This window comes from Podarcis bocagei (assembly GCF_964188305.1).
Source record: "Podarcis bocagei genome assembly, chromosome: 13".
Classification (NCBI taxonomy): Eukaryota; Metazoa; Chordata; class Lepidosauria; order Squamata; family Lacertidae; genus Podarcis; species Podarcis bocagei.
The window spans coordinates 22100416-22124895 of NC_138138.1; the positions used below are offsets into that span (position 1 = coordinate 22100416).

Below are 24480 nucleotides of genomic sequence, written 5' to 3' on the forward strand. Positions count from 1 at the left end.
TGGATTAATGAAGCAGTTGTTCAGATGGGCTTGTAGCCCCTCCTTTACTCCCTAGCCCACTGTCAGGCCCCTCTCGCTGTGATCTTTGGCTACGGTGAGCTCCAATGGACTCCCTTTGTGTCTGCCTGGCTCGCCACTCGCTTGGCAACATGCAATAAACCAGGCATAGGCAAACTCGGCCCTCCAGGTGTTTTGGGACTACAACTTCCATGATCCCTAGCTAACAGGACCAGTGTTCAGGGATGATGGGAATTGTAGTTCCAAAGCATCTGGAGGGCCGAGTTTGCCTATGCCTGCAGTAAACATCACGTTCTAGGATTGTGGGGGGGGGGGGTTGAAAGCTTTCAGCAAAGAAGCTGTCAGAATGGCCCCAAGAGAGAACTGCAAGGTCCGCCTCCCCTCTGTCATCGCTGTTGGTGCCTACATCCAAAATGGAAAACTCCTCGCTCTTTCTGGTCTCTTCGCTATCCCTCAAGCACCCTGTTTCTAGCACTTCCCAACTTGTCCCCTCCTCAGGTGTGTCCTGTGTCCCATTACCAGGCCCAGGTTCAAAATCCTCTTCCTCTGCGCCTTCCCTGGGGAGCTCTTGATTGGGCAGATTCCACCATTCTTCCTCATCCAACCAGTCCCTGACAGACATTTGGGTGCACAAATGCCACCCAACATCTCCAATGGGAATGACAGAAATTCAATGTTCACTACTGGAAGAGAATGTTTCTTTTGCGAGTATCTAGTCAAGTAGCTTCTACCTTCCCTCTAGAGCAGCCTTTCTCAACCTGTGGGTCCCCAGATGTTGTTGGACTACAACTCCCATCATCCCTGAGCTCTGGCCTTGCTAGCTAGGGGTGATGGGAGTTGTAGTCCAACAACATCTGGGGAAACCACAGGTTGAGAAAGGCTGCTCTAGAATCTAAACCAGGAGTCAGCCACAAGCGACTCACAGGGTCGTTTAACCGGCCCACGAACCACCCCCGAACCAAGCTGCCCACTCAGTGAGTCCCTGCGCACTGCACTAAACTGGCACAGCACGGCACAGGGACTTGCTTTCGCGGCGCCGGAAATAGCATCTGCGCAGACACAGACACTGGAAATCGTGCAATCTGGCCCACAGAGGGGTCTCTGCTGGAGTGAACCGGCCCAGGCAAGGTAAACCTTGCCGACCCCTGGTCTAGACCATGAAATCCAAAGAGCGCCACCAGCTAGCAGGAGCAGGGCAGTGCAACATACCTAGCCTCCTCCAAAGCACTTTGCAGATGCTTTTCTCAATGCAGGGAGCTAAGCTTTCATTCATTTATGCTGTATCTCCCCGCCCCCCCCCCATGCCCAACCTTTCCGTTGAACGTATATTACAGAACTGGCTTTAAAATCAATTAAAATAACAGCAGTATAACAATGACGCTATGGAAATATAAGAGTATCCACACATGGGATACTCAGGGCAGGCAGAGTGGATGCATCACAGTGTTACACTAAAACTGAGACGGTGTTAAGTGATGGTGTTGATGACGATGAGGCAATCGTTGCTTCGGAAACAGCTGCTGCGGGTTGCAATCCTGTACGTGTCAAATCGGAACTCGGCCCCTTGGTGTTCAACAGGACAATCTCCCGCCTAAGTGTGTATAGGATTGCACACACTTAGCACAGCTGTTGCACAGACTTTGTAGAGGAGGAGAAGAGAGAGGAACCACAGCAGATATTTAACCCGACATCTCTGCATTCCAATCAATTGAGGTGATGAGGATGCTCTGATATTCTTAAATGCCCCCCTCCTAGCTATTACTTCAGCCTGGCTAGCATGAAGTGGAGTGGGAGGGAAATATGGCTGTTGATATCCCAACACACCAACTTCCACCCAAGTTTCCTTCTATGAGACCAAGAACAGAGTAGTCGGTCTTCACCAGATCTCACATTTTAAGTATCTGCATTTTAAAAATAATAATAATAATCTCCAGCATCCGTTCTGCTTCCTTCATGGCAAAGGCTCTGCATAGTTCCCTGGGAACAATCCCTTTGCATCACTTGTCACCCCCTCACACCAGCCATCTGAGTATCTTCGTGTCACGTAAATAACAGTCCCCTCTGCGAACGAGAGTTCTTGTTCCTGCTGCTGAGTATAAGGGTAGAGGGTCACCACTGAAGGCAAAGGGGAAGAGAAGGGGGAAAGGAGGTCAGCAATGAAAAGCAAAAAAAATCACCAGTCCCGAAACGCATTTACGGAAGGAAGGGAACCTGGGAATGTCAATTTGGGGATCATCCGGTCACTAGGATACATGTCACCCATGGCATTCACTGAATGGCATAAACAGCAGAGGCTTGGTGCTGTTGAGGATGGCGGGTGGAAAGCAAAAGGCCAGTCCACTGGGAAGTTCTGCCGTGGCCCTGTGCAAATTAACAGGAGCTCCACGAGAAAACTAATCAGATAGATGGATAGGTGTTTCTCAATGGGGCTCACGCATTAGAGCTTCCCAGCAGACCTGTTAGTACAGTTGTACCTCAGAAGTCAAACAGAATCCATTCTGGAAGTCTGTTCGACTTCCGAAACATTTGGAAACCAAAGCGCAGCTTCTGATTGGAAACCGCAGAAGCCCCGTCAGACGTTCGGCTTCCAAAAGAACATTCGGAAACCGGAACACTGACTTCCGCTTTACGATTGTTTAGGAGCTGGAATGTTAGACTCCCAAGGCATTCAGGAGCCGAGGTACGACAGTATATACAAATTGGATTTTAAACCTCGGGGACTCAAATGTCTTTGTACAGCCCCAATATAAAGGTAAAGGTAAAGGACCCCTGACAGTTAAGTCCAGTCACGAACGACTCTGGGGTTGCAGCACTCATCTTGCTTTATTGTCCGTTTACCTTCCCGCCAGAGTGGTACCTATTTATCTACTTGCACTTTGACGTGCTTTCGAACTGCTAGGTTGGCAAGAGCTAGGACTGAGCAACAGAAGCTCACCCTGTCGCAGGGATTCGAACCGCCGACCTTCCGATCGGCAAGCCCTAGGCTCAGTGGCTTAGACCACAGTGCCACCCGCGTCCCCTATTTAGAAAGCCCCAATATAGGGCTTTCCAAACAGAAATGCAGATTGAAAAGGAACAGAGAAGAAATCCACTGCAGTGGTAAGCAGAGAAGCACAACATTTGTACAGAACAGAGAAAATGCAGGCAAATAAAGAGTCTTGCAGAATTGCATAGTTCTCATTGCGGAACAGGGCTGGGCGATATATCAATACATGGTCCAAAACCGGTTTGAAATCCATACTAAGATATCAGTTTCATAGTTTTTGACCTGACAATATATTACGAATCATGATGTCTGTGCTATGCAAAAAAATCACAATGCGGGGGAAACCCTGAAGCCAGTCAATGCCTCTACACAGTTCCATCCTTATTTCAGACATTGTGATATATCAGTATATCACAATGTTTAGCTGGCGATATATCACAACCAGATATTGCCCAGCCCTACTGCTGACTAGGTCAAAGGCTAGTCAAACACCTGGGATTACAGGTAAGTGTGTGCACAGCAGATGGTTTCAGGTGGTTTAGACCCCCAAACATATCAGTGCTCATTGTCAGAATGCGAACCGAATGCCCTGGTAGCCGACTCCAGGAGTTGTCTTATATTTAGCAAGGTACCTTTTTCCAGATAGGTGTCGGGGGCCCATGGCAATTTCTCTGGGGGTGGCGGAGGGGGGAGGAGCGGAGGCACCAGCTGCTCCAAATTAGAGGCGTCCAACGGTGGAGGGGTCATTGGAAAATCAAGGTCTGCAAGCAAACACACACACACTACTGACTCTTTCACAAACAAAGAAAATAAAAAATGTGTTCCTGTGTGCTTGGCCTTCCATGCCTGCTTGCCATAATGAGGAGAGAAGTGCATTGAAACGGCATCACACTCACTCAGAGGAATATGCTTAGTGAAGTGAAGTGTAGGTGGGTTCCCACAAGGCAAGACATAGCGATAACGGCAATAACCTTTTATTGAACTACATAACTGGGAAACAGGGGCAAAGCAACTGCTTATATACATTCCTGAAAGCCTGGGCCACTCCCACTCCCAACGTGATTGGCTGTCTAAACTTCGAAGCTGCGAATCATGACTCAAGAGTTCAAGGGCCAATGGCAGAGGCCCAAATCCTGAAATGTTCTTTGACTGGACATTGTGTATCCAATCAGAACACAGGAGCTCAGAATCCTTAGTCCAGGCTCAAGCTCAGGCAAACATAGACCACTGAATACATAACATTTAGCATTTCAGGTCACACCGTGACCAACCAAAGGACTCTGGGAAGCAGAACAGGGATGCAATCGGACTCCTCTATTCATTTCCCCTGGCAACTACTGCCTCTGCCTGAACTCAGGGTGTCCTGGAAAGTGTACTCAGCTATGTGGGTTCTGAAGCCAATTCCACAGGCCTGCACTTGTGGGGTATATAAAGCCAGGCATGCAACTACCCCAGCTAATTTTGAGTTCAGTTTTGTTCTGGCTTTGAAAAAGAAGGAGGAGGCAGCCTTACCTGGGGTGACATCACTGACTGCAAAAGGTGGTGGCGGTGGCAACAGATCTTCTGGAAGAGGAGGAAGAACATCACTTGCCTCTGCCGGTGGAGGAAAAGGCGAGAGCGTAGGCGGTGGAGGTGGTTCAGTAGACACGATCATACCAGTCTTCTCCATAGCTTCTGTGGGGCTGCAGTGACATTCAAAGGAGGAAGATTTAGGTGAATTTAAGGTACACTGCCCCTGGGCAGGGATTGGGAACCTTTTGGCCTTGTGGATGTTGTCGGACTACAGCTCCCATCATCACTGATCATTGCCCATGCTGGCTGGGGCTGATGGGAGTTGGAGTCCAACAACATCTGGAAGCCCCAGGTCCTTTCCTAGTGGAGGGTCAGCACAGAAGACGCCTGAGCTGATGATACAAGAAGGAAAGACCATTTCTTGGTGCTAGAGAGGGGAGGCTGAGCTAGATGCTTTCACCCTTCTGGGCTCAGGTGGATTTTTACTTTTGTTGCTGCACTGTAGATGTTGCAATGGGGGGATGTTTCAAAATGGCACCCCCACCCCAGCAGTCTCAGATGGTTCAGCTGCAGGCTTCCATTGCCTTATGTTGTGGAGCAGGATTAAAAGTGTCATTTTGTGGAGCCCAAACAAAGCTAAGAAGGTCTGAGATGCAAGTCATTTCACCATCTGTTGTCTGGAGCCATGGCTGAGCGGTAGAGCATCATGCTTTGCACACCAAAGGTCCCTGGTTCAATCCCCAGGCAGGACTCCCAATTTAAAAACCTAGAAAGCTGCAACCAGCCAGTGTAGACAAATACTAAGCTCGGTGGACCACTGATGCAGCTAAGTATAAGACAGCTTGCTTGCCTTGGAAGGAAACAAGCTGGTGAGAAGCCCAAATCTGCAGCTGCCCTCCCCTGAGCTGAGAGGAGCAGGTTGGAATAGGAGCTAGGTTCCAAGCTCCCAGCTCTGAACTCCGTAGAACCTGTAGAGATGGAAGGGACACCAAGGGCCATCTAGTCCAACCCCCTGAAATGCAGGAATCCTGCCCACTCCCGTCCCTGTGTGGGCTCAAACCACCAACCTTCTAGTTCACAGCCACACACCGACCAGGGTTAGGGTGCTCACTTGGGCATCACCCAAAAAGAGAGAGAGCATAACATTTGCTAATTTATATGCTTTTAGAGAAACAGTTTGTTTAAAATACTGTGGTACCTCGGGTTAAGTATTTAATTCATTCCGGAGGTCCGTTCTTAACCTGAAACTGTTCTTAACCTGAAGCACCACTTTAGCTAATGGGGCCTCCAGCTGCTGCTGCGCCGCTGCTGCGTGATTTCTGTTCTCATCCTGAAGCAAAGTTCTTAAGCTGAAGCACTTATTTCTGGGTTAGCGGAGTCTGTAACCTGAAGCGTCTGTAACCTGAAGCGTATATAACCCGAGGTACCACTGTAGAAAGGTAACAGATCTCGCCGAAGACCCCTTGGAACAGGAACTTATCTTCATTTTCCATAGAAAAGTAGCCACCAGTTTTCTCCCTAAGTTTGTCTTTCCCACCCACACCCTGTCTCCTTTTGTGCTGAAATATAATCTCACAAACGGTACCTCAGTGATGACAAAGATGAAGCAGATGAGGAGGGTTTCCCCTCTGGGACAACTGGTGGCCGTATTGGCTCTGGAATCCGTTGACTTCTCCTAAAAAAAAAAAAGTTGAATGTTTATCTTGATCTTACTCTCTTATCTACTTTGCTTTGGCTTAAGAAGCATGTTGTCCAATCAGTGGACCTCCTTCTCTGCCAGCAGACAGGTTAGGATTGCAGACAAAACCTGGCACACTTTAGATCAGGCTTCCTCAACCTCGGCCCTCCAGATGTTTTGAGACTACAGTTCCCATGATCCCTGACCACTGGTCCTGCTAGCTAGGGGTCATGGGAGTTGTAGGCCAAAAACATCTAGAGGGCTGAGGTCGAGGAAGCCTGCGTTAGATGTTTTGGGCTACAAGTCCCATCAGCCCCAGCCGACTGATTGGGGTTGATGGGAGTTGTAGTCCAAAACAGCTGGACTGCAAAACACCTAATGGAAAGAGTTTCGGTTCCAGTTGTGTTGGGAAGAGGAGGAAGGCAATAGCGAAGGTGTTATGTACTAAGTTTGGATCCTAGAACAATAGGCAAGTAGGATCCTAGAATGCTACAACTGATTGGCCTGCAGGAAAAGACCAATCAGGCTCCAGGAGGAAATTAATCAGCCTATTAGGCTGGTAAAAGGTACCCCTGCCCGAACGGGCCAGTCGTGTCCGACTCTAGGGTTGTGCGCCCATCTCACTTAAGAGGACGGGGGCCAGCGCTGTCCGGAGACACTTCCGGGTCACGTGGCCAGCGTGACGAAGCTGCTCTGGCGAGCCAGCACCAGCGCAGCACACGGAAACGCCATTTACTTCCCGCTATAAAACGGTACCTTTACTTACACTTAAGGGTGCTTTCGAACTGCTAGGTGGGCAGGAGCTGGGACCGAAAGACGGGAGCTCACCCTGCCGCGGGGATTCGAACCGCCGACCATGCGATCGGCAAGCCCTAGGCACTGAGGTTTTACCCACAGCGCAACCCGCGTCCCTATTATGCTGGAGGATCGTAGAATGCAACAACTGATTGGCCTGCAGGAAAAGACCAATCAGGCTCCAGGAGGGAAGCAAAATCAGCCAATCAGACAGGACTTATTGTGTAAATAATGTATATAAAAGCCTGAGGTTTGGGGGAGCAATTCAATCACTGTTTTACAAGCTGCAATAAAGAGCATGAAATCACTACAGGACTCTGAGTATATTTCAAAAGGGCAATCTTTGAGAAGAAATCTTGGCTGCGCTAGAAGGCAAACTAGGACTTCATGCCTCTACTTGATGCAATCTCACCTAAGGCTCCCAGATGACTGCCCTGATGATGTTGCATTTCCTCGCCGGCAGAGAGTCCCTGTTTTGGCCAACTGTGTGCCATGATCCTAAGAGAGAGAGAGAGCAGAAGGGAAAGAGGTATGTGAAAGAGAGAAAACAAGGCAGTGCTGCTTTTTCAGCAGAGGATTAACCTGTTGTCAGTCACCTTCTCCTTGGCCACTAACTTCGGCGGTAGCTGCAGATTCTGAACCACTTACAAGGACAGTCCCACATAAGGCATGTTAACAGTAGTCAAGGCTGCTTTAGGTTACCAACGCATGCAAAGGCGTAACAATTTGACAGCTGATGCTTGAGCGCTGCTGCAACGTTCTAATCAACAGAGCTAAAGATTTGCGTCCGTTCTAAAAGCGTCTCTCCACTGAATTCGAAAAGTGCTCTCGCTGTAGCAAAAGTTCCTCAGGTGTGGAAGCAGCCTCAGTTCGCTGCCTGTGTGTGAACTTTGCTCTGTTGGTGTACATAGGAAGTTGAATTATACTCAGTCAAACCGTTGATCCATCTAGCTCAGTAAAGGACTCCTGGACAGTTGAGTCCAGTCAAAGGCAACTATAGGGTTGCGGCGCTCATCTCGCTTTCAGGCTGAGGGAGCCAGCGTTTGTCCACAGACAGTTTTCCGGGTCACGTGGCCAGCATGACTAAACTGCTTCTGGTGCAATGGGACACCGTGATGGAAACCAGAGCGCATGGAAACACTGTTTACCTTCCTGCCACAGCAGTACCTATTTATCTTCTTGCACTGGTTATAAATCCAGCGCTGGTTATAAATCATGGCTAGAAACTATCCCAAGCTGTTGTCTTGCTTCACATCTTGCTGCCCGCCATAAAGGTAAAGGAAAATGACACCTGGACAGTTAAGTCCAGTCAAAGGCGACTATGGGGACACCGTGACGGAAACCAGAGTGCATGGAAACACTGTTTACCTTCCCGCTGCAGCGGTATCTATTTATCTACTTGCACTGGTGTGCTTTCGAACTGCTAGGTTGGCAGGAGCTAGGACTGAGCAACAGGAGCTCACTCTGTTGCAGGGATTCGAATCGCCAACCTTCTGATCAGCAAGCACAAGAGGCTCAGTGGCGTAGACCACAGCACCTTCTCAGTATTGTGCACCGACTGCCAGCAGTCAGTCTCCAGATTGTCAAACAGGGATGCTCCCACCCATACCTGGGGATGCTGGGGATTGAACCCAATACCTTCTGCTTGGGAAGCAGAGGCTGTCCCCTGAGCTACAGCCCTCGCTTGCCCCATCCTGCAACCGAAGCTCACGTTCCAGGCCTACTTAGGCCTCTCACTGTCATCTGACATGTGAAATAAAAATGTTAAGGTCTTATATTTTAATAAACGTTCATAAAATGTACCAACCAAGCACGTACATATGTGGACCACATGTCTGGAGCAGCACAGGAAGACCACCCTGGAACCATTTTGACTCCCAAACTGACCAAATGTTTTCTCTGCAAGGAGGGAGGGGGTGAGGGAACCTTCCCATTGTCTCAGGAATTGGGTAATGGCCAGACTACCAGGAAAGGCAATCAGATAAGGCATTATCAGATAACCTGGCAGACTGGAAAAACAACAACATTCAAATTTCTGTTGTAGACCACCTTTTCTGTGATGTATGTATGATGTATGGAGGCGTGGTCTTGAGCTCCAGTGCAGGGAATTTAAAATGTCTATATAAGGGCAGGCACACCTGGGTTCTGGATCCTCCGCCTTTTCTGCATGTGAGGGGAGCACCCTGTTGCAACAGTTCAATAAAGATCAGGCTTAATAGCTGCTTTGCTTCTCAATATTCTCTGGTTGGCCTCTGTTATTTTCTCCTACCGATGGAGGACCTACAATGGACTCTGTAAGGGCTCTTGTGTCCCCCATAAGGGAATAAGGGCAGATTTTGTTTATTGCACATGTTTCTACCAGGCTTCTGCACCTGTTTTTAGAGGGGGGGGGGCTTTTCCTTTCCAGTCTTCTGGACTTAGCATCAAAAGGCCAAGCTTGAAAGCCTCCCTTCCACAGGAGCGCACCTTTTCGTGAAACTGGGTCATGCATCTTGGGGGCCCCTCAGTCACTGAGCCAAATCTGCATGCCAACAAAGGGCAGCAGCCAAAGTGGCGCAAGGCCCCTGCTGTGGCAGCAGCCCCAGCTGCAGAGAGAACGCCGCTGGGGAAGCAGACGCCAGTGTGGGAACCGAGAGCCCGGCAAATCTTTGCCTCATCAGTTTCAGGCCCTTGTGGTTGAGATCGGTCTCGATGGCTGGCCGCAGCTGACAGCACAATTCTCCTTTTTCTCTTCACGAGAGAGTGCCCAGTAGGGAAGGAAGAGAGAAGCGCTTAAATTTAACTCGCAGGCGTCCTTATGTAGCAGCGACTTCTCCGTTTGCTGCAGGCTGAATTCAGAATGGTATTATTGCTCTGGGGTGGTGTGGAGAGAAGTGTTTGAGACACGTGAAAGTGTGTGGGTGCTTTGTCATCCCCTTTCTTAAATTAAAGAAAGGTCCTTTATTTGGCAATACGGCATTTGGGTCATATCCCCACACCATACGGTTAAAGCAGTAGCGTAGCACTTGAAACCGTCATGGCTTCCCCCAAAGGATTCTGGGAAAGACAGTTCATTAAGGATGCTGGGAGTTTTTAGGAGACCCTCCACAATTCCCAGCATTCTGTTTAGGGAAACTTTTAACGTTTGACGCACTATTGTATTTTAATATTTTGTTGGAAGCTGCCCAGAGTAGGTGGGGAAACCCAGCCAGATGGGCAGGGTATTATTATTATTATTATTATTATTATTATTATTATTATTATTATTAAGCCATAGCTCTTCAAGTAGGATAAGAGTACTTTGAATGTCTGCTGTGGATGTGACCTGTAATCCTCTTTAAAAAAAGGGATCCCTTTCTTAAAATAAATAGCAGGTGGAAACTCTATTCTAAGACTCGGTTTCTCCTCCTTCAGAAGCTGCCATCTGCATATATATATTTTCTTTTTTAAAAAAATTAATATTTTATTTTGAGCTTAAAAGTCACGTTTTGTCACTCAGCAGTTATATCCAATTCTACCACATTTTTCAGTATTTTCTCAGCCATCATGAGGATTAGAAACTTGTGTTCAGGAAGTCGACGTCATGCAAAACTCACATGAGCCGTGAGTACAGTTACATTAATTAAGTCTCACTGAAAGTGATATTAGTTACTTGCGACTATTCTATCTGCCATTAATTTCGATATAACCTTTTGTGATTAAATTTCTTTGGATTTGGGACGTTGCTTTGTTTTGTTTTTTGACTACTAAAGATATTGCTGTCTGAGTGCTCTCTTTCTAATCTTTTTTTCTTTTTTTTAAAGGAAGAAAGCAATTGCTTGGTGGTTCATCAAAAGACGTACATTTTCCACAGAGGAAGTGCTTGGAGCCTCACTGTCTGTTACTGAGTTTCGGTCTCTAGATAAGTCATCAAATCTTCTGGGTTAGGCCACAGCACCTCTCGTTTTGAGTCCGAAGCAAACCACACACTGTGCAGCAAGTATTACCACAGCCAGACATATGAATAAAACTAATGATATATTAATTTGCTTGTTTGCTTCCTTCTGCCATTGATGCTGCTCAGTAATTCTAGTGGCGATGTGATCTCCCAGGATGCCCATCTCTGTTGCTCAGAAATTCCCTGGCTTTGTGATAAGTCCAGCATTTTTTTTTTTTTTTAGTTTTAGGGTTTTTTGCATTATGTTAACAGGAGTGATGGCACATATATTTTCTCCACATTTTGCCTCAGGATATACCAGCTGACCTATATGGCTGGTATGCGGACGCACGTGGCGCTGTGGTCTAAACCACTGAGCCTCTCTTGAGCTTGCCGATCAGAAGGCTGGCGGTTCGAATCCCCACAATGGAGTGAGCTCCCGTTGCTCTGTCCCAGCTCCTGCCAACCTAGCAGTTTGAAAGCACACCAGTGCAAGTAGATAAATAGGTAATGCTACAGCGGGAAGGTAGACGCTCCATGCGCTCTGGTTTCCGTCACAGTGTTCTGTTGTGCCAGAAGCGGCTTAGTCATGCTGGCCACATGACCCGGAAAGCTGTCTGTGGACAAGTGCCGGCTCCCTTGGCCTGAAAGCGAGACGAGAACCACAACCCCATAGTCGCCTTTGACTGGACTTAACCGTCCAGGAGTCATTTACCTTTACCTTTATGGCAGGCAGCAAGACATTGGCTTGGGATAGTTTCTATCCACAATTTAGAACCAGTGCTAGATTTTGGTACAGTGGTGCCCCGCAAGACGAATGCCTCGCAAGACGGAAAACTCGCTAGACGAAAGAGTTTTCCGTTTCGGAGGTGCTTCGCAAAACGAATTTCCTATGGGCTTGCTTCGCAAGACGACAATGTCTTGCGAGTTCCTGCTGGGTTTTTTCCCCTCCCCCCTTTTCCTAAGCCGCTAAGCCACTTATCAGCTGATCCGATCAGCAGATAAGCCGCTAAAAGCAGCTAAAAGCCGCTAATAGCGCTAATAGAGCTAATCCGCTAATCCTTCAATGGGCTTGCTTCGCAAGACGAAAAAACCGCTAGACGAAGAGAATCACAGAACGGATTCTTTTCGTCTTGCGAGGCACCACTGTAGTTTGCTATTTTAATTCTCAAGGTATTTATATACTCTGGTGTTTAGTTATTCTAAATGCACACATACACATACACACGGTGTTAAAGCCAGTGTGGTGTGGTAACTTGTGTGTTGGTCTGGGACCTGGGAAACCCAGGATCCAGTCCCCACTGACTGGGAGAGCCAGTCACTGCCTCTCAGGCTAGCCCCCCTCACAGGGTTGTTGTGAGAATAAAATGATGAGCGGGTGGAGTCACATACACCACCTTGAGCTCCCTGGAATAAAGGCAGGATAGAAGTGTCATAACAATACAGCAACAACTGTCTTTATCAGATGTATGATCTGAAGTATGCAAAAGGGTTTGGTTGTTTGTTGAATTTATATCCTGCCCTTCCTCTCAAAGGAGCCATTTATATTCTCTCTGTCAAGATAGGATCTAGCCTGCCAGTACTCCTATGCTAGCAGGCAGAAATTCAATAGGTGTGGCTCCCCCCCCCACACACACATTCCATAGCAGTACAAAATCCAGCACAATTTCCCCAGAAGATTCAACAGCATGTACTCCTTTTCCTCTCCGGATAAGGACCCTTTGGGTGGTGCTGTGGGTTAAACCACAGAGCCTAGGGCTTGCCGATCAGAAGGTCAGTGGTTCGAATCCCCGCCACGGGGTGAGCTCCCGTTGCTCGGTCCCAGCTCCTGCCAACCTAGCAGTTTGAAAGCACAAAGTGCAAGTAGATAAATAGGTACCGCTCTGGCGGGAAGGTAAACGTGCACGGCTCTGGTTCGCCAGAAGCGGCTTAGTCATGCTGGCCACATGACCCGGAAGCTGTACGCCGGCTCCCTCGGCCAATAAAGCGAGATGAGCGCCGCAACCCCAGAGTCGGCCACGGCTAGACCTAATGGTCAGGGGTCCCTTTACCTTATGGCTTGTCAGCATGGAAGATGACTACAGCTAGTGGAGCAAAGGAGGCCATGCCCAGCTCTTACCTTTATTCCGTGCCCAACATCGTCCAAACTGTTGAAGTTCAGCGGTTTCCTGTAATACGCCTCCAGGGGCTCCACGTGGCTTGGGGGGATGATTTTCTGTTGGTGCGGAAATCTCTTGCAAACAGAAAGGGCCCCGATCTCTCGGCGGGACACTTTCTCCATGTGCATCTCCACCACCTGAGGCAGAAAGACACGGTGAAGGAAGGAGGCCATAGCTGGGTCAGGGACCATTTGCAGGAGCTGGTTTAATTGTATTTCTAGTCAACACACAAACTGGCAGCACCCTACCATTTTGGGGGGGACAGGTGGCAAAGCCCACTCCCCAGGAAGCTGTTTTTGGCTTCTCTTCTCCCACAATTGACTCCTCATTGGCCCTCTCTGCTGGTCACGGTATCCTGCATATTTGTGGTGTACATACCGGTAGTTCTGTCTGATCCCTGCCCTTCAATATCTGTCGCCTGAGGCAACCGCCTCACTCTGTCTAATAGTACAGCCGGCTTCAGTCATCTGGGTTTTCTACCCTCAAGCACCAAAAGATGGGCTTGGAGTGTGGGGTTTGCAGGTATATTCCCCAACATGTCACTGAGGCAGAAGTAATGCATTGTGGTGGATTTATAATGAGCCATCCACACTTCATTCTGCTTTATTAGCTGTTCTACGAAGGTTCACCAATGTTATTGCATTATGGCCGTCTGGAGGGACACTCTCAGGCTACGATGCAACAAAAAAAGAAACCACAACCCTGAATATTTGTGACATAAAAAAATTGCAGGATTACTGCAGGAAGCCAGAGGGCATGCACCAAATGGATACAAAGCAGTATATCCACCCCAAAAAACCTTTGCAGGTGCAGGCCATATTGAAAGCAGGATTGCGTATGACCACCCAAATGGCTTCGGGAGCACAAATCTTCACAGATGCATAAGAAAAAGGACATTTGGAGACTGTTTGCTGGTAATGCCGCACTGGAAGTACGGCATTGAATTCTCTGCATGATGGCCCCAAGAAGATATGGGGAAAGATTCAGAAGAGGAAGCCAAAGCCATAATGAGGGGAACACTGAACGAGCGACTTGTCCTGGCCAGAGCTTTGTAAATACTACGGTTGCATGACTGCACAGCTGTGAACATGGCTATATACTTAAAGCAAGGGAGGAGACTGAGAGGGGTGTGTGACAGCCATCTTCAAATATCTCAAGGGCTCTCACATGGAAGATGGAGCAAGCTTGTTTTCCCCTGCTCCGGAGGGTAGGATTCGAACCAATGGATTCAAGTTTGCAAGGAATTATTGTTCAGTTATTATTATTTGTTAATTTAGTTTGAATACCGCTATATACCCGCAGGTCTCAGGGCAGTTCATAGATTCCGACTAAACATCAGCCTTCCTTGGAGGTTTATAAGCTGAGGTTGGCTGCTTTAGCTGAGATTCCTACATTGCATGGGGTCGGGTTATATGACCCTTCAAACTCTACAATTCTATTATCCTACTCCCCCCCCCCAAGAATTCTGGGAACTGTAGTTTACACAATTCCCAAGATTCTTAGGGGGTAGTCGCGGCGCTGTGGGTTAAACTACAGAGCCTAGGGCTTGCCGATCAGAAGGTTGGCTGTTCGAATCCCTGCGACGGGGTGAGCTCCCATTGCTCGGTCCCTGCTCCTGCCAAACTAGCAGTTCGAAAGCACAAAGTGCAAGTAGATAAATAGGTACCGCTCCAGCGGGAAGGTAAACGGCGTTTCCGTGCGCTGCTCTGCTTTGCCAGAAGCGGCTTAGTCATGCTGGACACATGACCCGGAAGCTGTACGCCGGCTCCCTCGGCCAATAAAGCGAGATGAGCGCCACAACCCCAGAGTCGTCCATAACTGGACCTAATGGTCAGGGGTCCCTTTACCTTTACCTTACTCCCCCCCAAGAATGCTGGGAACTGTAGTTTTCCCCAAACTACAGTTCCCAAGATTCTTAGGGGTAGTCGTGCACTTTAAATGTATGGTGTGTATGTCTGCAGCATACCACCAGGGCTGGTGGTGGTATGGAGGTACCCCCACCTCAATGACACATTTATTCATTCATAAAGAGCGGCAAATAAATTCAGTTTGCATCTCCCAGCCCTTGGTCAGGTTCAATTGGAAGTTCATTCCCATTGAGTTTGATTAGAGTTGTTAGCTTGCGACTACGGGTGCGAGCTGTAAACGAGGGCGCTTCCACTTCAAACTGGACCTCGGACGTAAACTCATAAACCCTCTTGCTGCCTTGGCCTCCGCTCTTCCCCAAACAGCGTATGGCACTTGGCAATGTGAAGATCGACAGCGTGGCCTTGTTGTGAAGAAATGCACCAGGCAAGGCAAGCAGATGGAGATGTTGTTTAACAGGCAATTCCCAAGGTGTTTGCGTCAAAATATACTGCGCAAGGGGAAGCCGCAATGAAACTACACAGCAGTTATAAGTGGGCACAGCATTGCATTCCTTCCTTTTGCAGAATGGCTGTGTCTCCATGCTTGATTTCCAGCGACATTTCAGGGGACTTAAGGTGAGGCTTCAAACTAGTTCAGGGGCTGAGCCTTGGTTCAGATTAACCTTTTGCCCTAGTGAAGCAGGACATCCGATCTAAAGCAAAGGTGGCTGTTGCCCGTTAATCTCTTCTTGGCATAAAGCGATGAGGAAAGACTCAGTAACCTCTTACCACTACATCCAGAGAGCTAGTTATGAGTCTGTTGCAGAAAACAACAGCAGACAGGGCTCTTGCAAAAGACCTGTTTTTCGAGCACCTGTCCTTATTTGCAGGGAAATCTGACAACATTGGCTATTTGATGAGCCTTCATTCCGATGTGTTTGCGGGAAGTTTGGATGATCATGAAGTCAAAGTGAGGGTTGTGCCAGACTTTCCACTGCATTCCACCATCCCTATCCTTATTGCCGGGATGCAGGTGGCGCTGTGGGTTAAACCACAGAGCCTAGGACTTGCCAATCAAAAGGTCGGCGGTTCAAATCCCCACGACGGGGTGAGCTCCCGTTGCTCAGTCCCTGCTCCTGCCAACCTAGCAGTTCGAAAGCACATCAAAATGCAAGTAGATAAACCGGTACCGCTGCAGCGGGAAGGTAAACGGCGTTTCCGTGCGCTGCTCTGGTTCACCATGCTGGCCACATGACCCGGAAGCTGTACGCCAGCTCTCTCAGCCAATAAAGCGAGATGAGTGCCGCAACCCCAGAGTTGGTCACGACTGGACCTAATGATCAGGGGTCCCTTTATCTTTACCTTTCCTTATTGCCAGAAGTCAGACATTTGGGGGAAGCAGGTGTGTTGCGGTCAATTGCACAATATGCAATTTGTTGGGATGTGATTGAATCCCGTCTGAAAACAGCAACAGCCTGGAAGCACCCAGAGGCCTTTAAGGCAGGTGAGGTGCAGAATGCAGATTGGAATCTACTGGTAGATCTCTGGATTATCTTCGGTAGATCAGCAAGGGTTTCTGACTCCCAGTTATTCAACAAGAAGGTTACTTTCCCCACCTTAATTAGGCAACTGAAATGAAGAAAGCTATCTAGCGGTAGACTTTTGTGTGAAAGGCTTGTGAGCCCAGTTGAGTTCAGGTGCTAAAAACAGTCTCCTAGCCTCACACAGTTCCAAGGCACCTTGGACACTGGAAGCTGCCATACATTGACTCACTGACTCATCAGTCCCGGACAGGGTTTTCTCCCATCCCTGCCAGGAATTGAACCTGAAACCTTCCTCATACCAAGCAGATGATCTACCACTGAGCTACAGCCCTTCCCTCATTATATCTGCTATCAGGGCCGGCCCACTCATGAGGCAAGGTGAGGCAAGTGCCTCAGGTGACAGGATTCTTCCACTGAAGAAGATAACCATGGTTACCCAGACCTAGTTGCTGGTAGCAAAGGACCCCCCACCCTATAATGGTTCAAGCTTCAAGAACCCAAAAATGTGGGTCCACCACTGGTCTAAGTCATCTCCTGATGTTCCTCTGTCAATGATGAGATTTGAACCAGGGTTAACCAGCTCACAGCTCACTCTCTTATTCTCTGTGCTATGCCAGCACACTCTGCCTCTCAAAAAGCTCGCCCTCCCTTTCTTTGTATTGTTACATGGTATTTGGGGAGCCCATGCCCCTCTTGTTCATCAGCACATAATGGTGCATATGCTCAGAAGAAGGTCCCCCTCTGGACGAGAGAGACCTGCAGGCGCAGAAAAAAAACAGAGGTGGTAAATGCACGATTTTGGCAAAGTGTGTTCCAGGATCCAGCAGCAGGAAGCGCGAAAGGCAAACAGTTATTCCTTACCATTCCCCACCACACCTCCCTCTTGTGCTGAGCTAAAAGTGGATTTCATCAAAGTGTTTGGAGATACCAAACTGGTGACACGACAGAGGTGATTAATCCATTCCACGGATGTTTCCTGATCCATTATGTTTTTATTCTCTGGGAAACAGGAAAGCCGTCAAGTAACAGGAAGAGGTATCCGATGTCCAGGAACATTGTGTATGCCTCCCTATATTCCAGTATGAAGGGAAAGCACAGGGAGGGGGAATCTCTTTCGGCTGGTTTGTAGTCAGGGCTCAGGGGACAAGGCAGGTCTGTCTGCTTTGGGGCTTTTAAACAGTGACACTGCAAAGGAACACACCCAAAAGGCTGGGAAGCACAGAGCATGGTCAAGGGGCCAGAGCAACTGCCCTGTGAACACAAGTTACAAAATATTCCCACATTGCAGAGAGTTGGACTGGATGACCCTCGTGGTCCCTTCCAGTTCTTCAATTCTGTGGTGGAAAGAATTTGTTTCGAATGCGCTTTAGTGGAGCAGCATGTGTATGGCCCCAAATAAAACTGATTTAAACAAAAAATGCATCTCATCTCCTAGGAAGCAGTTTAAGCAGCCAAAACAAAGCAGCCAGAGTCCCAATTCCAATCACAGAGGGCTACCAACTAGAAAAACAGGTTCTGGGGCAAATAAAGCCCTCCCGCCGCACCTCTTCATGTTGTCTTCTCACCTGCGCAATGGAGCAGACTTTGGCTTCCACCTGCCGGACTTCAGCCAGCTGCAAGTCCATCGTTTTGAGGATGTCGCTCGCCAGGTTGCTGATTTGGTAAGCCACGCTGGCTAACGACTGGGTTGCAAAAGCCATGGTTTCCTTGAGGGCTTTCCGCTTGTCCTTTGCCTAAGAGGTTTATGAAAACGGAGGGGGAAGAAGTGAGAACTCTGCCATAAATCAGAACAACTGAATCGGTTTTTTAAATATTTTTTGTTCTGTGTACACTGCAATGTTCTTCTGTTGCTATGGCCGTTGGCTGACACAAATAAAGTTTCGTTCATTCAACATTCAACTGTATCGCGGTATAAGTAGATAGCTCTACCTGCTACATCCAGTATCGCATCCTGCACGGTCACAGCCACACTACCCATGTACATAAAGTGCGTTTAAAGCTCTTCCAAAGAATCCTGAGAATGGTTGTTTGTTAAGGGCGCTGGGAACTGTAGCTCTGGGAGGAGTAAACTGCAGTTCCCAGCAGCGTGGAAGTGCTGTTGTATATCTACGAACACAGGAAGCTGCCAAGACAGAGACTCCTGGTCCATCGAGCTCATAGCTCAATTGGTTAGAGCATGGTGCTGATGATGCCAAGGTTGCAGGTTCGATGCCCGTATGGGACAGTGGCATATTCCTGCATTGCAGGGGGCTGGACTAGATTATCCTCAGGGTCCCTTCTAAGTCTATAATCCTATTACTATAATATGGACTTCATATACTGTACTGACAGCAGCTCTCCGGGGTTTCAGCCAAGGTTCTTTCCCACCCCTACCCTACCAGATGCCAGGAATTGAAGCTGGGAAGAAAGAAGAGGAATTCAGGGATGGTTATAAGTTGTGTGTCCTTGCTTCTCAGTTTGATCCTTTTATGCATTGCGACTGTTATTTATTATTATTATTATAGTTTATTATATGGGTAGGCAAACTAAGGCCTGGGGGTTGGATCCGGCCCAATCAACTCCTAAATCTGGCCCACGGACAGTTCAGGAATCAGCGTGTTTTTAGATGAGCAGAATGTGTCCTTTTATTTAAAATGCATCTCTGGGTTATTTGTGGGGCATAGGGTTCATTTCCTCCTCCCCCCCAAAAAAATATAGTCCAGCCCTCCACAAGGTCTGAGGGACAGTGGACCAGCCCCCTGCTGAGAAGGTTTGCTGGTTTAGTAATTCTTTATTGCAATTTATAAGTGTAAACTGTTTAAATTATTATTTGCTGATATTTAATTTTACTGTTTACTATTTATATTCTAAGGGATTATTGAGTAGTGCTTTATTTGATAGAAGTTGTTTATTTTTAAGTTATTGTGACTTTTTTGTATTGGATCAGATTATTACGCGTGTCATCTTTGCTGTCTGTTTTGTTGTTTCTTCAGCTTGCAAACTGCCTTGTGCAAGGTTGCCGTATTCTGCAAAGCAAAAAAGAGGACGCTTTTCAAAGCAAATACCATATTGGCACGAAGATAAGCCGCACCCGTATATAAGCTGCACTTTTAAAATTCATGGGGCAGGGAGAGAATACCTGAATATAAGGCACTCCCTTAAAATTCCACGGGCACTCACACCCGTTCTGTTTTATCGTATGTCTGTTTCAGCAGCGATATCGCAAAAGTCAATTTTTGTAAGGTCACAAATTTAAGCCACACTTTAACTTTTCACGGTCAGAATTTGGGGGTGGGGGGAGTGAAGCTTTGTATTCAGGCCAATACGGTAAATGCAATTTGTCCCCAATTTCACACACACACCGAAAAAGGAGGACGCATCCTGGAAAAAGAGGACACATGGCAACCCCTTGTGTATAGCAATATAGAAAGGCGATATGCAAATCAAAAGATAACTGAAAGTGAAAATGAGCTGCAAGGAACTCCCACCTCCACCCCAGTAATAAGAACAATATGGACCTATTTTCAATGCCATCACATTGCTGCTTTCTGAACAGACAGTGGTCTGAATGTCATGGGGGAATGAATCCAAGTGAATAGGCCTTGCTGTTTAAAAAGCTGTCTGGATATAATAATCTTCTGGCCAGAGCTGGATTTAGGTTTGATGAGGCCCTAAGCTACTGAAGGTAATGGGGCCCTTTATATGTCCAGCTGTCCTTTGTCAACAACAAAATGCCGCTGTTTTTTGTGTTGAACATATGCTATGTGGTAATTTACAGACCTAATAGGTATCTAAAGCCATTTGCACATCACAAAATATGTATTTTATCAAAGTAATTGTTGAACTGAAATACAATTAAGAAGATGTATATTAATAGTGAAATACAATGTTTTAGGGGCTATTTTTAAAAGTCTGGAACGGATTAATCCGTTTTGCATTACTTTCTATGGGAAGGCGTGCCTTGGTTTTGGAACGCTTTGGTTTTGGAACAGACTTCCGGAACAGATTAAGTTTGAGAACCAAGGTACCACTGTATATAGAAATGGGCAAAATGGGATATTTTAGGGAGCAGGCTAGAAGGCGGGCCCATTACTTACATCACAGGAGCCTACACAACACACAAAAATTGTTGCTATATGTAGGTTTTATTTGTTTTCTATCTTATATTTTGGAAATGTACATCCAGGTTTGTTTTTTCCTTTAATTTTTTTTTTGGGGGGGCCAAGAGAATAGGGCCCTAAGCTATAGCTTGTGTAGCTTATACGTAAATCCAGCACTGCTTCCGGGTAATTCCAGCGAGGCTAGGGCAACATTCATAGCCTCCAAAGGTAGAGCAGGGTGGTGGCATCTCTGCGTAAACTCAAGAGTTCTCCGAGCTGAATGGTCTCTCTCAGGGATAAGGTGCTCCTACCTCGCAGGAGGTAGACAGCATTAAAGTTGTCTCTTAAAAAGTAGAGACATCACCTTGCCAACAAAGGTCCGTATAGTAAAAGCTATGGTTTTCCCAGTAGTGATGTATGGAAGTGAAAGCTGGACCATAAAGAAGGCTGATCGCTGAAGAATTGATGCTTTTGAATTCTGGTGCTGGAGGAGACTCTTGAGAGTCCCATGGACTGCAAGAAGATCAAACCTATCCATTCTGAAGGAAATCAGCCCTGAGTGCTCACTGGAAGGACAGATCGTGAAGCTGAGGCTCCAATACTTTGGCCACCTCATGAGAAGAGAAGACTCCCTGGAAAAGACCCTGATGTTGGGAAAGATGGAGGGCACAAGGAGAAGGGGATGACAGAGGACGAGATGGTTGGATAGTGTTCTCGAAGGTACCAGCATGAGTTTGACCAAACTGCGGGAGGCAGTGGAAGACAGGAGTGCCTGGCGTGCCCTGGTCCATGGGGTCACGAAGAGTCGGACACGACTAAACGACTAAACAACAACAACAACCTTGCAGGATCTTCACAGAGACTTCTGAGAGGGCAGGGCAGTGTGAGAGAACCCCAATTCTTCCAGCAGCCAGCCCCCCACCCAAAGAATGCTCCTCAACATCCATCCTCTGCAACATTGCCAGGAACTCCAGTGACCACACTGTGCGTGGCTCTTAACACTGCAGTGCCAGCATGCCGGGCAACTCCTGAAACTTTGCTGCCCTGGGCAGCTTGCCAATAATAATAATAATAATAATAATAATAATAATAATAATAATAATAATAATAAATTTATACCCCGCCCATCCCGGTTCAAAAACTGTGCTCAGGGCGGCTAACAACAAATTTAAAACACTTAATTATAAAAGCAGCATAAAATACAGTATAAAAACATGAACAACAGTAAAATTCAAAAATCAATTTAGGGGAAATAAGCATTAGATAATCCCCAGGGCTAGCTGGCTGAATTGGTCCTACTTGGGCCGGCGAGGAGACCAGGGGAGAATTAGCTGTGGGGTCCCAGAGCGGGGGATCTTCATAAAAGGGGAGGGGGAGGGAAGGGAAGGGAAATAAAAGATCAGGCTGAATTCAAATGAAAGGCCAGGCGGAATAGCTCTGTCTTACAGGCCTGACGGAAGGAGGCTAAATCCTGAAGGGCCCTAGTCTCATGGGACGGAGCATTCCACCAGGTCGGAGCCATCACTGAAAAGGCCCTGGTGGAGGATAGTCTGACTTCCTTAGGGCCCGGGACCTCTAAACTAAGATTATTCATGGACCTTAAGGTCCTCTGCGGGGCATACCAGGAGAGGTGGTCCCGTAGATATGAGGTCTCTAAGCCACAAAGGGCTTTAAAGGTCAAAACCAGCACCTTGAACCTGACCCTATACTCCACCGGGAGCCAGTGGCAAGTCTGCCCGCCTGGCTGGGCCAGCCCCTGATGCAATGCCCTCTTGCCACTCACCTCCTCATAGTTGCTCTCGCAGTAATCTGCCACTTTGAGAAGGTTGCTGTAGTTGTCCTTCAGGGTTCCCCTGGCGCTGGGGATGGCGTTCTGCATCAGCTGCTGCAACTCAGACATATCGCGGCTCCCCACTTCCTTCTCTGAGCGCATGGTCTCAGCAGCAGACAGGTTTTGAACCTCGCAGCTGGGCTGGTGGACTCTTTTTGTACTTGAGTTGCCTTCTGTGGGCAGAGTTGATCCCTCCCCCTCAGCCTTCTGTCCCAGATGTCGTCTTGCTGACACCCTGAAATTTATTGCTGCCCTCGCCCAGAAAGTGTGCGTGCGGATTTCTGTACGACACCCTCTCTGGCCTCCGCCTCTGTAAGCGCAGACACCTCCATTCCGCACAGGACTCTTGAAAAACCGCTCGCATGCCCAGAACAAGGGTCATGAGAATTAACAGAGGAAATTAACAGAGGCGGAGGACCTGTGAAGAGAGGAAACCATTATTTTTAGAACCATTTTGCTTGGCTGATTGCAGAGATCTTGGGAGCAGAGTGTTGGCTTTTATTACTAATCAAGCTGTGGTGAAATGCCCTGGAATCTACTGAGGGTTGAATTAAATATTAATAATAATGATAATAATAATAACAACAGTGGTACCTTGGTTCTCAAACTTAATCCGTTCCGGAAGTCCGTTCGAAAACCAAAGCATTCCAAAACCAAGGCATGTTTTCCCATAGAAAGTAATGCAAAATGGATTAATCGGTTCCACACTTTTAAAAACAGCAATTTAGCATGAACTTTACTATCTAACAAGACCAGTGATCCATAAAATGAAAGCAATACTATAAAATAAATAAGACAGTATTGTAGATAATAATTTTTTTATTTTTAAAAAATTCTTACCTGCACTGAAGATAGTCATTTTTTGGATGGGGGGCTTTTATCCATTTCCATAGTCATGCAATCAATCAATCAGTAACTGAACTGGGTTCCACACAGTCACAAAAACAAATTAACCGAAAAAGTCTCAAAAACAAAAACACAAAATAAATAGCAAAAACAAAAGCGCCCAAGTTAATCCGTTCTGGAAGTTCGTTTGACTTCAGAAATGTTCGAAAACCAAGGCGCAACTTTTGATTGGTGCAGGCGCCCTGGAAACAATCGCCGACAGCTGCATCGGGTGTTCAGCTTCTGAAAAATGTTTGAAAACCAGAATACTTACTTCTGGGTTTTTGGTGTTTGAGAACCAAGGCATTTGAGTACCAAGGCATTTGAGAACCAAGGTACCACTGTAGAAGTAGTAGTAGTAGTAGTAGTAGTAGTAGTAGTAGTAGTAGTAATAAGGCTTTTTTCCAGCTAGAACTCGCTGGAACTGTTTTGCCACCTCTCAGGTGGGTGCCATTACCATTCTAAGAGAACGAAGGAGGTGTTCATGATGGGTTCAGGCATCTCTTTTTCTAGAAAAATAGCACTAATAATAATAATAATAATAATAATAATAATAATAATGTCTAGATTAGCTTTGGCAGGGACTGAGCTTCTGTTTTTGTTAAGTTGTGGGTGAACATATCAGACGACACAGTGATTCTTCAGACAGCTCTTGTTTATTCACAGGCCAGAACAGAACTGAACTGAAGGGTTCAGCCAGCCTGCTTATATAGAGCTCCGCTACAATGCAACTGTAACCATTTTCTGTAACTATCCAATCACTGAACATCACTTTCAATCCCTTATTTGCATATGTGGACCTGAGTGAAAACTACCTACAGTATCCCCCTGCTGGCCCAGGGTGAGAACTTCAGTACATAACAGTTTTCATGGTACAGTGGTACCTCGCAAGACGAATGCCTCGCAAGACGAAAAACTCGCAAGACGAAAGAGTTTTTCGTTTTTTGAGTTGCTTCGCAAGACGAATTTCCCTATGGGCTTGCTTTGCAAGACGAAAAACGAAAACGTCCTTTTTCTTAAAACCATTCAATGCATTCCTATGGGAAACCGTGCTTCGCAAGACGAAAAATTCGCAAGACAAAAAAACTCGCAGAACGAATTAATTTCGTCTTGCGAGGCACCACTGTACCTGAGATATTGCCTCTTCCCAAGTCACTTAAGAGCACATGTTTCTACAGTGGTACCTCGGGTTACATATGCTTCAGGTTACATACGCTTCAGGTTACAGACTCCGCTAACCCAGAAATAGTG

The 24480-nt window shown here is 47.2% G+C and overlaps 1 protein-coding gene across 2 annotated transcripts; it reads right to left on the reverse strand.

The window, feature by feature from the left end:
* Positions 1–1893: 1893 nt before the first annotated feature.
* On the reverse strand, positions 1894–22578 carry ABI3 (ABI family member 3). 2 transcript variants are annotated; one of them, XM_081166720.1, is made up of 8 exons: positions 22297–22576; positions 18000–18167; positions 13004–13180; positions 7402–7487; positions 6102–6191; positions 4517–4686; positions 3637–3765; positions 1894–2133 (listed from the first exon to the last, which is right to left on the reverse strand). In XM_081166720.1, the coding sequence occupies exons 1-8, from the start codon at positions 22444–22446 to the stop codon at positions 1970–1972; spliced, it is 1134 nt and encodes a 377-aa protein (XP_081022846.1). In that variant the 5' UTR covers positions 22447–22576; the 3' UTR covers positions 1894–1969. The 2 variants fall into 2 exon arrangements, with proteins under 2 accessions (XP_081022846.1, XP_081022847.1); XM_081166721.1 differs by lacking the exon at positions 13004–13180 and having other exon boundaries at positions 22297–22578.
* Between the last annotated feature and the right edge of the window lie 1902 nt (positions 22579–24480).